Raw genomic sequence first — 15,157 nt, forward strand, 5'->3', positions numbered from 1 at the left:
TAGAGTAACCCTCCAGAAATTTTATTATAAGTATTTTACTATGGATTGTTACGTTGGGAAATCTTTACGTACATGCACTGTATGCAAAATGTAAGGACATGGCAGGTTTTTCAAATGCAACGTGTTGCAGCAGTGTTCTAGATTGTTACAATCATAACATTTCCCAACTTAAGGATTACAAGGTAAAAGAACTATTCTGAATAACAGAAGAATCTAAACAGTAAAGAAACACTTTTTAAAAAGGGTTTCAAACGCGACAGAACACGGCATAGAAAATTCACATGTCAGTCGGCAGGTAACATGAAATCTCTAGCTTATGTATTAAGACAAGAGTTTGAAAAGACATGATCTAAAGCTTTGAGTACGATGAAGGATGTGTATCATCTGTCTACCCTCAATACGAAATCATTGACGAGCTCTTGAGAACTAACAGTTCATGCCTTTCGTAGCGTCAATCGTAGGCGCTGAATCATTACTTAAGTCTGACAACATCCTGCCAACGATCTTCCGAAAACGTTCCTCGATTGTATTAAATCCTAAAACCATGCGGGCCTCTTCTCGAAACCTAAATTTTCACTCTGTGACAGAACAGGACAGATACTGTACGATGAGATGTAGCATTGACATTCAAGAAGAGGAACTCATAGTGCAAAAGCACCTGTGTAAAGACGCACATGAGGAAGGAGAATCTCTGCATAATAGCCATCACCAATAACTGAATTTTATTGGAATATTTTTAACTCAATATTGCCCATCAAGAATTTCTAAACGAGGACTCCATCATTTCCAAACTGTTTCCTTTCAATGAGGTGGTGTGATGTGACACCCCGTTGAAAGACCCACCCTCTCTCTAGACATTTAGGCGTCAGAATCATTAGTAAAATTAAATCGGCTTTCATCAATAAAAAGCACTCGACACCAATGCTGAAATCTACGGTCCTTATGTTCGTAGCACGTAGAAAATGCCTCTTGTAATCCAGTAACATATAACGTATTTTTTTGCTGACAGTGTAAATCACCTATGTGCAATCTCTTGGCTATCATAAAACGCTGTATTGGTGCGTTGTATGTGTTTGGCAACTTAAACCGGCGTCTGCTGTTGATTTCTCGTCGCCTGAAGGATAAGATGCTTGTACTGCGTTCGTCGTGATTGCTTGTGGGTAACAACTACTAAACCACTAAACTACTACACTACTTCAGTCAGTGAATCTTGTCTTTCGAAATGCCTTTCAAGCTGGTGACACGACGCTCTACGTGAATACGAAATTCCCAGCCACACTTCAACCCTCTTCTAAGTTTCCAATAATTTGACTCAGAGTAAAGTTGTTCAGATCAGTTGTCCATTATCAAGGACATATCACATTACGACAGCTAGTCGAGGTCGCTCAAATCCATGTGCACAGTGGAATAACTGATACTGAAATCCTAAGAGTTTCGCTTTCGTTTTTTTGTATCTTTTTCATACGTCCGCAATATATCAGTGCTTTGAATATATATATGTTATACAATATAGGACACTAGACGATCTCTTAATCAGTTTTTCAGACAGTTTGTCCGTTCATGGCGCTATCACGCTTATTTCTCTGCTTTATCCTTAGTTTTTTTCACGTCAATGTGATAAGCAAAAATCTGTTGAAACAGATGTTAACAAAGCATTAAGTTCCAATTCAGAAGTCAAACAACAAAAATCAGCGTTATATTTACAAAATTTTCACAGGACTAGTTTCGATGGTTTTACCGAACCACCATCTTCAGCTGCAAAACCGCAAATGAATCAATTCATTTGCGGTTTTGCAGCTGAAGATGGTGGTTCGGTAAAACCATCGAAACTAGTCCTGTGAAAATTTTGTAAATATAACGCTGATTTTTGTTGTTTGACTTCTGAATTGGTATTTATTCGGCGTGTTATTGTGTCTTAAAGCATTAAGTTATTTAGATTAATATTTTAAGTATAATGCATCATCCTTGTACATATCACATAAGTTCTTTTTTGGCAATGCTATCTGGAAGAAAACTAAGAGCTAAACGCCTAAACTAGACCTTTCAAGTTTTCGTTATTAACTGAATAGTTTACCTTTATGATCTTGAAACTTAATTTATATGCCTCTTGACGAGCTCTTGAGTATGAGTTAAAACATACTGAATGTGGGAAATAAATTGTCTTAAATGGCAATAGATACTTTAAAATATATAAGTTTGTCTCCTGTGAAGGATAATATATTAAATATATCAATTTATTCTTTATATCCTAGCATAAAACTTATTTGAGGAGAATGGTAGAAAGGTTCGACTTAATTGAATGTTCTTTACTTACTAATTTTGCCGACGAGATGCAGAATGATGTCTTCACCATCGATGAGCCAACGAACTTCCAGACCTAGATTATCATTCAGCATTTCACAGTTGAATTTTTTCTGTGAAGAAATATAAAACGATATTAATCTAAATTTTTAAAGAATGTATTAAATATATCATTTACATTTCATTACTTTATCAAATTATGATTTACTTTTGCGCACTATTTTAGATTTTTTCGTTGTTATATTGAAGAATAATCTTGTTTTATAAGGAAATATCTTGTAAGATGTATAATATAAAATTCTTATTTAGTCACAGAATCATTAGTGCTGTTGATTATTAATTCGCACATAAATCAAAAGCAACATTTACTTTGTTATTTCTTGGTATAAGACCAAGTACTCTTGGTGAAGGTGGTACTCTTATATCTTTTGGTATCTGGATAGAACCATAGTCGTCCGCATCAATGGTATTAAAGACACTCAAAAGATCGTAGTCCAAGACTGAATGACCATCTGGTAAAGTGACGACAACTATCTGATTATTGTGCTGTTGTAAGGGACCATCTCTAAATTTGAAAGAAAATAAAACTTAGTCTGGCATTTATACAGAAAGAAAAACATGATATATGATTCATCTTGAACCATTAACACGTAGGACTTGCTTAAATTTAAGAGATTCCTTAAAGAAAAATATATAATTCAGAACCTGGAATTCTCCTCAAAAAGCCGAAGACCTCCAAGGTTTGGCTGCATGCCTCTGGATAACCACCAAAATACTCCTAGGAAATAAAAATTCATAGTCAAGGATCTTGGCATCAATCATTTCAAATAAAAAATAACCATTTTCAAATAATATTCAGTTAATTATTTATGTTATTAGAGCAGATTTCTAAATGATTCAGTTTTCTATTAAAGAGACCTTGGGTCCACTGCGCAGGACTGATACTCTCTTAAAATGCCAGACACGCGCTGTGTCATGCTGAGTGAGTGAGTGGGTGAGACAAAGCAGTTTTTGTCAAGAAACCACTGGGAAATAGTAACTGATAAAATTACAGTTTAGTTTATACGAGAGAACTGTGCAGCAGTCCTTTGGCATATGGCTAGAAATGTTAGATACTAGCATTTATTGGAGACTACAGCCGTTGACAGTTTTTGACCGAACCAAAATATGAAGCGCGTCTCCAGAAAATTGCATTTGGTATTACACGGAGCTGTATTGCACCCTGAACTTGAGATTGCGTGCCTGAAATCTTATCAACATTTCTCCTGAACTCGTCATCTAAATGTTGGTTGCTGCTTTCTAGGGCAATGTTATGTTTATAATCGATGTACGAATGAAATAACGGCGGAACAAAGAAAAAAGACCGTTTTTATACCTACCACTGTGGCAGCGCCCCTACATTAGGAATGCGTTCCTTATTTTTTGACTATACACTTTCCAATTTTTCGACTTTGTATGCAATTTTTTATTTATTTATTTATTTATTTATTGAAATTTATAGAAACGAGCTTATTTATTCTCTTACACTGTATTCAATGAACTAAACAGAATTTTTGTTGTTCTTATGACTAACAAAGAATAAAATGAACACACTCGTTAATGAAGGCCACATAGTTAACATTTTTTTCTTAACAACAAATTTATCCCATCGTAATTCTAATCACTGTGCTTCTTGCAGAAAGTTGACAAGAAATATTATAGGATCTAACTCTCTTTGACCACATAAACTCAACTAGATCCTATTAATGAACCTAGCCTCTTCTCGAACAGGAGTAAAATAATAACAGCCCAGAAGAAGGCGAAAATTACCCTTTATTATTTTCAACTATGAACAGAAAGTCACATACTTCGTGCTTTACAATAACACCGACAACTTGCGGAGGAACTTAAGCGTTGTTACATAAATCAATTCAAACGCTTTTTCACAATATAAAGCTAACCAAAACGTTGGATACTAGATTTATATGTAATATATTTATAATACTGTCTTTTATGCTGTTATTGTCGCTTTCGAGTCCAGGCGATGCACGGCTTTATGAAAGTAGGGGTCAATTGAGAAGTACGCTTGTCGTTGGTCATGCTAGTGATAATGCACTTTCTCAAAAGCTACATCACAGTTTTAATCCAGAACATCCTGAGATTAAAATACGAGAATCTTGTAGCCCTCTTTCTTTAACCATCAATTTCTCAATAGTTCTCCATTTTGCCAAGTTGACAATCATAATTGTCTAGCGATAGGAATCTAAGCCTATTAAACAGATTATCGACGAATGCGGCATTGTTCATATATTACATAACATATCTCCTACCTTAATGTTAAATGGACTCATATGATAAAGAAATATACACGAAATAACGCTTGGCGTCTAAAACTTAGTACCGTTTGCTATAAAATCCACTCGCAAAATCAGATAAATGGATAGGAAAGTAATTGGTAATTTATTATGACAAATGACGTAGTTGCTAGCAAGCATAACTACAGCATGATGGTATGAAGCATTCAAGCTATTCCTTATCTATTGGAATTCTTTTCTTATATTCCTTTTAACTCACAAATAACTCCATTGCAACTTATTTCCATATCATTCCCTAGAACAACGATAACCAAACAGCATTTGTCACTCTACTCATTATGAACCATATGATACCTTTATCTTATAAAACACTTTTTATTATACAAATTTATTAAGCATCACATTTCGCTCTCATATTTTAACATGTCTTCAAAATGCGAATTACATTTTGATTACAAATTTGGGCAAAATCGAGAGATCCAAATCTCTTGAGTTTTACCAATCTAAAGATATTTTAAATACAAAATTAATGCCTATCTCCTTTGGACATATAATTGGATTTAGATACACCGTTTTTCATATAAATGACACGGTAAATCATTCTTCAAATAAATTGCATTATAACAAATTATAGCCATGTGCGTATTCAAATTTTCATATTATTTTTAGTATATCTCATAGCATGTTAGAAAGAGAAGAGGAGACCTGAACTAAATATTTTATACCTTTTTCATTATAGTATCGTTGTATCTGCTCAAATTAAATGATATTATCTAATTAATAGTGTTTTTTACAGAATTTTAATTTCTTTTAGAGATATTTCCATCAGAAATTCTATCATGCAAAAATAACAAACTTTACTTCGCAATATCGTTACTTGAAATAATAATGAGTAGCAAATAAAATAAAAATTAAACACTTTTAATTTATTTCGTCTTTTTGGACCTATTTTTAAATTAATATGCTAACAATATAACCACAATATAGCTTTGTATATTGCAGAGAAAATATATTAAAATTAACATCTCCTAGAACAATGATGCAACAGGACAATCTATGAGTTAATATAAACAGATAAAGAACTGTATGATTCAGTTAATGAGTTGCAATAGTAAAACATTCAAATATTAGCATAATAGTAGAATGTTAAACAACAAAACGATCACAGTAGTCTCAACCTGCGAATCATAAAATTATTTACCTTACAAAATCAGTCAAACGTTTGCAGTAATTGATTCAACTAAAGATGCAGCTACGCTCACGTATCCCAACTACGAACCAAACATTGCATTAGTTCCGTGTTTCCCTCACTAATTCCTAGAAGCTTTAAAATATCTTTCGTGAAGTGCTTCTGTTAGCCAAAATTTTTCCAACAAACGCTATTTTTCCTGTGAAAATTTCTATACAAACAGCTCTTCTTCCTTACTTTACTAGTATATATACAGGGGTTGTCTGGAAAGTAGTAGGACTGAATAAAAAAAAAAAAAAAAAAAAAAAAAAAAAAAAACTATTCACAATTTTGATACATCGACTTAATAGTTTTCAAAATATGCCGCTTCTGCATCAACACAGAGTTTCCAGTGACTCTGCCAATCACTGAAAGCTCTCTGGAAGGCAGAAACTGGAATGCTCTTTAGCTCCCTCGTTACGGCCTCTTGAATGGCCTGGAAGAGCTGTGGTGCCTCCTTTTATGAACCTTTTCCGTCGGAGGAAGAGGAAGAAGTCTGAAGGAGTGACTTCTAGGCTGTAGGGTGGCTGGGGAAGCTGTAGGCGGTGTGGCTCGGCGCATTGCCGTGATGGAGCCTCCATGAACCAGCAATTGCTGAATGGACGCGGGTGACTCTCGTTTTCTCAGTCTTTCAAGTACTTCCACGTAAAATGCAGCATTTAAATCTGACCGAGAGGTACAAACTCTCTATAAACCACTCCTTTGCAATCAAAAAAGAAGATCAACATTAATTTCATCTTCAACGTACTGCCTTTCCTCCCGAAACAGTTTGTGCCACTCAAAAACACTTGATCGACCATGGCATCAAAAGCGGTCTTTGTCATGTCATGGGTCTCACTAGCAGTTTTACCCAGTTTGACGCAAAACTTCATCGCGTAACGCTGCTCTAAGGAACGATTCATTGTGGAGATGACAAGGCATGTCGATAGGGGTTCACCTTAAACTCGATCTACACTCCGTAAAGGCTTAGAGACGACTGGCGACTGGTGCACTGGTAGTTAAGACCTAACCCAACCCAACCAGCGCAGTAACATCTGCCTCTCTCCTTCACCATGTTTTGACGGGAAAAAATCAGTCCTATTACTTCCCGGAAAAACCATGTAGACTGACTACCAATGATGCGACATAGTGCGATTATAATAGTACGATTATAATCATACTTTCTTCTAATACTAAACTAAACACTGCATGTATACGTTCACATATATTATTCATATTTGTAAATATTTGTGTATAGTTTTTTACATTCTAAAATCATTATTTATTTATTTATTATTTTATTTATTTATTGTAAATTGGCACAAAAATTCAACCAGATTCGATAAAAATCTAGCGTAATTTATGACACATAAATCATAGCAGATACTTGAATTAAATTTTAATTATATTTGATAGTTGGAATGGAATACCTCATACAATAATCGACTGAATCACAATTTGCATTATTAAAACTTGATTATTTGAATTTAGAAAAAAATATATAAGTTAACTTTTCATGTATGAAGGACGGATCTGTATTTACTTTACATCCCCTTCTCAGAACCAAATCATTAATCTAATAAAACCAAATTTTTTTTATTGAGCTCTAACAAAAGTAAAACATAATTAAAGACTGCATATAGCGCAATGCTGTAACATAATTACTGCGTTAAAAAATCAGCAGTTGATACGAAAAATTTCTATCATCGACATAATCATCAACATTGGTAAAAGGACACCTAAAGGTCAATAAAAATTAATAAAATGAAAAAGAGACAAAGTTACCGTTCTTGTTGCCATCATAGCTGAAGTCAGGTATTAAAAATGTCTGAGTATCCAAAATTAAAATATCTCCAGATGAAACTCCATTTTTCGTATTCTTTAGTGAACCAATCACAAAGGGTCGAGGAAGAATAAGATTTCTGGGGAATATTATTGAACCAAAACTTGTCTGCAATAAAATGATGAAAGGTCATTCATTCAGCTTATACATATTTTTGCTTTATAATAAAAATACAAACGAGATCATTCGCAGAAAATGGAAATGAGGGACATGAAACAGCGAACTGCGACATTCTCCTCATTTGCAACGATTCCATTTAATACTGCAAACTTTAAAATTTATATTAGCATTGGGTTTTTGTACAGTTAAAAAACATTTATAGAATTAATAATTGGGACTGTTTTAGATGTCATCTACAGCTAGGATATTTCTTCCCTTTTTTCTTTAAAATATTTCACGAAGAATAGGGCAAAATAGCAGGGATATCAATGAAAACTGCAGTATTTAGTGTAAGCGATATCTGCATTAACTCTTTATTATTTTTTATTGCTGTTTATAACTAGCGATTGGCGTATTATTTATTTCCAGCTTACTTTCAAAATTATCAGAATATTAAACTCAGCACTTCTTTAAGCCCAATAAATAGCATTAGTCGGAGGGTGTGTGTGCATAACTTCGTATACAAATAAATATACATGTGTTATGGTCGTTTAATGCGTTTGATATGATTCCTTCTGAGATCATCGCGTACGACTTCGCTGTCTCATATGTTAAATTAGTAAAAATATTGTAGAGTTCTGCGCAACACATTCAAAGGTGTCTTCGCACAAGCATCAAGAACCACGTCTCAAATGACATTGTTTATTTGCTTCAGACTGTATATTACAATAATCAGTGAAAAGTAAATTTTACGAGTTAAATCAAGTGGAATCATTCAGTACGGTTTCGTTCTGCTTGAGAGTGCTCTGCTTTACGAGAGCAGAGCATTCCCAAGAAATGTTTCATAAGACGAAATGGCATAAAGTAGAGAAGCAATTACTTCTAATATTAACATAGGAAAAAGTCCTCGAGCGTTCCGAAATCTTGAGAAGAAAAAGAAACCTATAAAATCATACCACGCATATCTTATAATCTGAAATAAGGTAAAGAAATAATTAAAAGGTAATGGATAGCTCATAAATGAAGAAATAATGTATGCACCACATAGTTTCAGTACACAAAAGTAAAAAAACACCGAGTTTACTGGAAATTGCAAATGTGATTACAGTATGATCGTACGTGCGTACGTTGAGCCGTCAGAGATCTGATAGCAGAAGAGCAGGATGTACGGTGTAGGATATTGTGTTTCATCGTTTATAACCATCTGATCTCCAAGTTTTACAATTGCCTATTTGAATACTGAAACTCGAACTCTCTTAAAATTAGGCTGGTGTAAAAGTCTTACAGTAAAATAGTATGGTAGGCTGCAGTATATGTTTTCCCAACTGAACAGTTCTTCGCAGGTATCAATTATATCTTATAAAAATTGCCTCAAACTCCCTCCTTCCATTATGGTACATATCATGATCAATCAGACGTTTGTAATCATTGTAGAAAATAAATTCTGCTCTATATTTTCGGGTTTAACCTTTCGTTGAATAAGCAAAAAGGCTATTCAGCTTTCTTTGATTAATAGAAAAACAGCTAGTTACAAATTTCCACAATGTAAACGTTCGTAAGGCGGGGATATTAGTAGTTTCAAAATAAAATTATAATGAATATTATACCTGTTCATTTTTTGGATTAGTTAAATTCTTAATTTTATTCGAGATATCCGAATATTTAATTTACTTATTAAATAAAGTATTATATATTTTAGAGATTACTTTTTAATGTCCTTTAAAATTTTTTCATTTGCAGGTTGTCAATAATTCACATTGTTACTTATTTAATGACCTTGACCTTTAGGTCATTTTGATAAAGATAAATCCGCCAACAATGATTAAATGACTGATGACCTACTACCAGAGTGGATCAGCTGCGCAGCAAACACCGGAAAGCAAACACCGAACTCTCGCTTTGCTGTGAAAATAATAACATGGTTGAACACAAGCCAAGCATTGTTGCCCTGAGTTCTAGCAGAAAAAATATAAACTTTAGAAAAATAGATTTATTTAAACTTATTAAATGTGTGTGCATTTTATTGTCATAAACTGAAGGAAGGTCAAATTGTAATGTAGAATGACAATGTAGACAAATATGATCAATGAGGTACATTCCGCAAGAGAAGAAGAGGAAGAATGACCTTGTTGTTTACATTAGCTATACATAAGTCATGTGATCTCTGAGGTCATCTGCATTGTTTGTTTACATTAGCTACGCATAAGTCACGTGATCTCTGATGTCATCGGAATGTATCTCATTACTCACAGCGTGCATCCTACTCCAGACTGACAGCCAGTGAATATCATCAATCGATTTCCCATCCGGCACTCGAAGAATAACGTCTTCATTGTTGAATGATGCCAAAGGCTCCTCGAAACTGAAAAAAATAATATAATTACATTTTACAGCACGTATAAAGATGCATTTATAGCGGTTTGAAATTTTTTGAAAAGATTTTTTCATCTTCATTTAATTTAAATATTATCGGAAAAGTAATGGATTTCTCTTGCCGTATAAGAATTATATAGTAGGCGACTACATAAAGTCCTGAACTAGTCGCAATTTCGTCCCGTATTCTGTTCCAGGAAATGGAATGAGTTAGCTGACTTTCGTAATTGATTTTGAAATTTTCCCAGTCAGAAACTTAAATACGAATTTGTTTTTCTTAAAGTTCTTGACAAATGCATTTCTCCCAGTATGCAGATATTCTTCACGCACTGCCACAGTTAATACTCATCTGTTTACGATATGTAATAATAGCAATATATGATAAAAAAAAGAATCAATTATATGATTTAGTTAAATAATTTACTTCTGAAGTTATTTTATATCATACAATTTTTCTAAATATTAGCAAATTACTTTAATTGACGAACAGTGTTTCATTAATAGCATAAGCTAGGTTATTTATAATGTTTCATGAAATATATCATTACTAAGCATATGAATTAACTAATTTAATATCGTATCTCATACCCGCTTGTGCTACTAACGTAGCCACATATTTTTTTACGAAATCATTAATTTAACAAAATTTATGCAATTAAAATAAAAAGTCGAGAAACAGAAACTTTTTAAAACAGCAAATTAATTCGAAATGCTCTGTATGTACATAAGTTTAAAATCATGGCCTTGAAATGCAGCTTAAGATTAACATCTTAATAGATGTTGATCAAAAAGAATTAAAAACACATTTTGAAAGCAATGAAAGAGAAAATCTTCTAAACACGCAAGTGCATCAGATCACAAACGCCTCATTTCACGAATAATTCTGTTCACAAATTAATTATTTGAACGAAAAACGCTTCGGATGACGAAACGTATCTTGAGTTATGAACAGTTAAGTCAGTAACATGTGATTTTGAAAAGTGTTTTGAGTAACCTATGCATAATTGAGGTAACTTCGTTGCATATTACGAAAAGATGTGTTTATGAATATTTCAGGATGCAAAAGTTGAGATTTCATTCCAACGAAAATGTGTACAGGGTGTTGCAGCAAATCGGTTGCAAGCTTTCAGGAGAGCTAGAGTACACCTAGACGATGGAAAAATACATCGCAGTGCATGGTCGGAAAGTATGGTCCATGGTGGTGTGTATATCCTGGCGTGGTAGTGACGATTCAAAACACAAGAAAGGAATGACACGAACAGGTGAGAATATATTTTTATTATGCACAGTGCAGCGGAAACCAAGACATAAGAATAAAAACGGACAACCGACATCAAAGAAGGTGTTCGAAACATATCATCAACATGTGATCGGCAGGGGAGGTGGCATTAGCCACTGAGATCACCAGACCTCACTTGCACTGAGTACTTCCTCTGGGAGTACGTCAAGACAATGGTGTACGAAACACCCGTTAGAAGTGCTGATGAACTTGTTGCATGCATCCTGGCAAAAGCTAAAAAAATCAAAGACATACTCGGTATTTTCCAGAACATCCGGTTTTCCATATGCTGGAGATGTGAGGTTCAGGGGTCGTAATTTCGAACACCTCCTTTGATGACTATCATTGTCTATTTTTGTTCTTATTTCCTGATGTTTGCTGAACTTAGCATAATAAGCATGTTTCCTTACCCTGTTCATTTTGTGTTGTCACTACCACGCCAGGAAACCTTTTTGGCTCCGCATTGCTATGTGATTTTCCGCCATCTAGGTGTATTCTATCTCTCCTGAAAGTTTGTAATCGATTTGCTGAAACACACTGTATATTTAATTGGAAATTACTTTCGATTCAAAGGGCTTTTGATGGTTCAATTTCTTATAAGATGCTCCCGTGAAAGTAATACATTGAAATTCAGATTCTTGTGTTTCATTGCCGTGATATTGTCGAGCAATAAAGTGCTAGGAAAGGTGCTTACCGAGCAATCCCAATACTACTAATCATCAGTGTTTCTGATGTTTTATATAGAAAATCAGACCAGAACATTTAATTTATATTTGATTTAAGGCAAAAGAGGAAGGAATATTTGTAGCTTGTTAGCAACACAGAGAGCTATGCTTGAAATAAGTGAATTTGCTGATTTATAAAAAAGAAATCAAGTTTATCTTACTTGGGATTTTATCTTATTTGTAATAATTTTTATAGTATTAGTACACATAGAAACAGGTCTTAAATAAGGGAATTTTTTTGGCAGTATAGATGATAAATCAGATGGCAGTAGTGTTGAAGCACTATCCCTACCAGCAAATGTATAACATAAACTTTTGTCTGATGCGAAAATTTTTCAGTATATTTCTCTATTTGTTATCTGGAGAATATTCTGCACAGATAGAAATCAGTGCTCTTTTCAATGATTTGTATACTGAAAAGCTAATACTTAGTCGTCAATTATACGTATACCATCTCTATAATAGTTCCACTTTTTATAGTTTTTATAAATACTAAGCAACCGTTAGTTAAGGTTTATGTTTATTTACATGTTACGGAAGAATTAGGAATCTCTTATAAACTGCACTGTAATTCTAAGGAAGCAGTAGTATGAAACATCAGCATTATATATTAGAGTTTCTAATGTTTACTAAATCATATCGCATCAAAAAGCGTCACAAAAAGATATGATGTAGTTTCTTATACTGCATTATATTGAAACCATTTCACAGAATATTGTTTATAAATGAGCTGCCTGAACTTCTGTACAGAAAGGTAAACATAAAAACAACCACACCTGGAAGCTGTATTCTGTGCTACAAAGGTGTTTTTCTAATGTAACGCGTCAAATTTGGTTAGAAAAAGTTAAATTTACTTATAAAGTCTCCTAAAAATATTTTTTAACTGAAGTAGATAACTTTCGGGGATTAACTGATACGAATTACCTACGTTCCCTCAAAATTAATAAAAACAATAGTTATGGACATGTTATAGGCATGTCTATAAGCTGGCTTCTCCATCTGCTCTAGTAGTATTACCGTAACTTTCGTACTGAAATATCATGTCTTTGTATCACATTTCCAAGTATTACAAATAGTCAATTGCATGAGACAGTTTAAAAAAGCGAGTTACTTTCATGTTAAGTTTTATTTGCAAAGAATATTACGATATGACCGTGAATTTCGAGATAAAGTTTTAAGTTTCTCGTTCCAAACTGAAGAAAATAACGAAACATAAAATTAGTTTTCCAAATTTAGGAAATTCATCAACATCCAAGTATTTCTTTCTTAAATCTAGAACAATCAAATCTAGCAGTGTAAATCTAGATTTCTATCATTTCGTTTGTAAAGAACATTTGGGGGGAAAAAGTCTTTATTTTCGAAGTTTTATAAAGACTTCTCTATTTAACGAAGCATAAAAATTAAAAGAATGATTAAATAAAACGTGAAACCTTTTTAAAGCAAACTATCCATGGTTCCAATTTCGTCTTCTATGGAAGTGGCTGCCTTGGAGAAGTGATGGTGTTTATATACTGGTAGTTTTCAGAGACGGTCGCCGTAAATGATTTTATTTGTTACATTATGAAAGGATTTAATGAAGAGCAATGTTTTATTTTTCCGTCTTTTATTCTTGAGAATTTCCGAAAAGCGAAATTTAGCCCATTTCACTCTGAAAATAGATTTCGACGCTTTATTCTTCTGAAAAAGTAAGACATAATTTTGCCTGAAAATATATTCTGTTTCTTAGACAGTAGTTGAACATTATCTTTTTATATTTTGAAAAAAGAGAAGCATCTTGTTTTAGAATACTTATCTGAAATTATCTGAACAAAAATAAGAGGGCTAACGTTAGATATAAATAAGTAGCATAAGTGGCTCGCATTTTAATGCTCTTATTAATGAAATCACACAATATCACATGTATATCCTTTGGCCTAAAACTTGTAAATTCGTTAAAAAATGCGCAGACGAATTTTAATTCTTTATTGCATGATAATCTCGTTTTGAGGATATTATGATCAACTTATTAATACTCATCCATACAATATAGGCATTCCAGATTCTTCCTAGAATCTTATTCGCACTCATTACATGACATATGTAATGATAAAGTTTAATAAAAACAATAGTTATATTTCCAAATTTCCTAAATTTGGAAAACTAATTTTATGTTTCGTTATTTTCTTCAAAACTTTGTCTGACGATGTGTACATATCGTCAGACAGGAATAAATATGACTTAATAAATTATAGGTGATGAATCACATAGCATGTCACAATTTAGAAAATTTAAAATCAATTACTCTATCGTGTAGAAACTAAAGTGACGTGAGGCTGTCTGAATTGCCTTAAAAGCGTCGGTTGTTTAAAGATGCGTCAGAATCGCTTGAGAACAAGATGTGTCAGACAAGATGCCTACGTTGTGGCCTTGATTTTCCGCAACTTTGTGAATGGCGGGCGGAAGAAATTGCTCTCAACCTACTTTTTCACGATTACTCACAGAATTCAGTATTCTCTCAGCATTTCCTTTCCGCCGTTTAAGATAATACATACGTTATTTTAACTCATAATTATCTAAACACGTCAAACCTGTTTCTGGTATTGAAAGAGCTCTCAGAGCCTCAGAAATGTGGTTTAATCCACTTTCCAAGATTAACTTGAAATACTATTTAAAAATAATTAAAGAATAAAACAGAAAGTAAGACAAAATATGCACGTACCCAAAGTAAAATAATACAGTATCACTTATATGAAATGAGAGGGACGAAGATGCCTTTGGATAACTCGAGTTTCATATAGCAAATTAGTGAAAATTCGCACGGAGTCCTATGATTCCTATTCAAGCGTGTTTTGATGTAACAATAACGGTTTCATAACGTTGAACTGAATAGAAACAAAACTGCAGCTAATGATAAATTTTTATTCTTATTTATAATTCTGGCATGGAATTTCTTCATTTGAGTCACGTTTAAAATTCTGATGAGGTATCCGATCTTTTTAGATTGTTGAAACTCTGCAGTTCTCGAATTTAATACATTAACAATAGTTAACATTCAGT

At 33.3% G+C, this 15,157-nt stretch overlaps 1 protein-coding gene across 1 annotated transcript in view; it reads right to left on the reverse strand.

Annotated features, from left to right (window-relative positions):
- LOC118188926 (uncharacterized) overlaps window positions 1-15,157 on the reverse strand; it is a 100,219-nt gene that overhangs the window by 24,073 nt on the left and 60,989 nt on the right. The window contains exons 4-8 of the mRNA XM_035359453.2: window positions 9,995-10,106; window positions 7,588-7,753; window positions 3,007-3,079; window positions 2,671-2,866; window positions 2,315-2,414 (exon numbers count right to left, since the gene is read on the reverse strand). Of these exons, the coding sequence (XP_035215344.2) occupies window positions 2,315-2,414; window positions 2,671-2,866; window positions 3,007-3,079; window positions 7,588-7,753; window positions 9,995-10,106 (647 nt within the window). The remainder of the gene's footprint in view (window positions 1-2,314; window positions 2,415-2,670; window positions 2,867-3,006; window positions 3,080-7,587; window positions 7,754-9,994; window positions 10,107-15,157) is intronic.

The sequence above is a fragment of the Stegodyphus dumicola genome, chromosome 1, assembly GCF_044657685.1.
Source record: "Stegodyphus dumicola isolate Sdum_Otavi_A_Nest chromosome 1, ASM4465768v1".
Lineage (NCBI taxonomy): Eukaryota > Metazoa > Arthropoda > Arachnida > Araneae > Eresidae > Stegodyphus > Stegodyphus dumicola.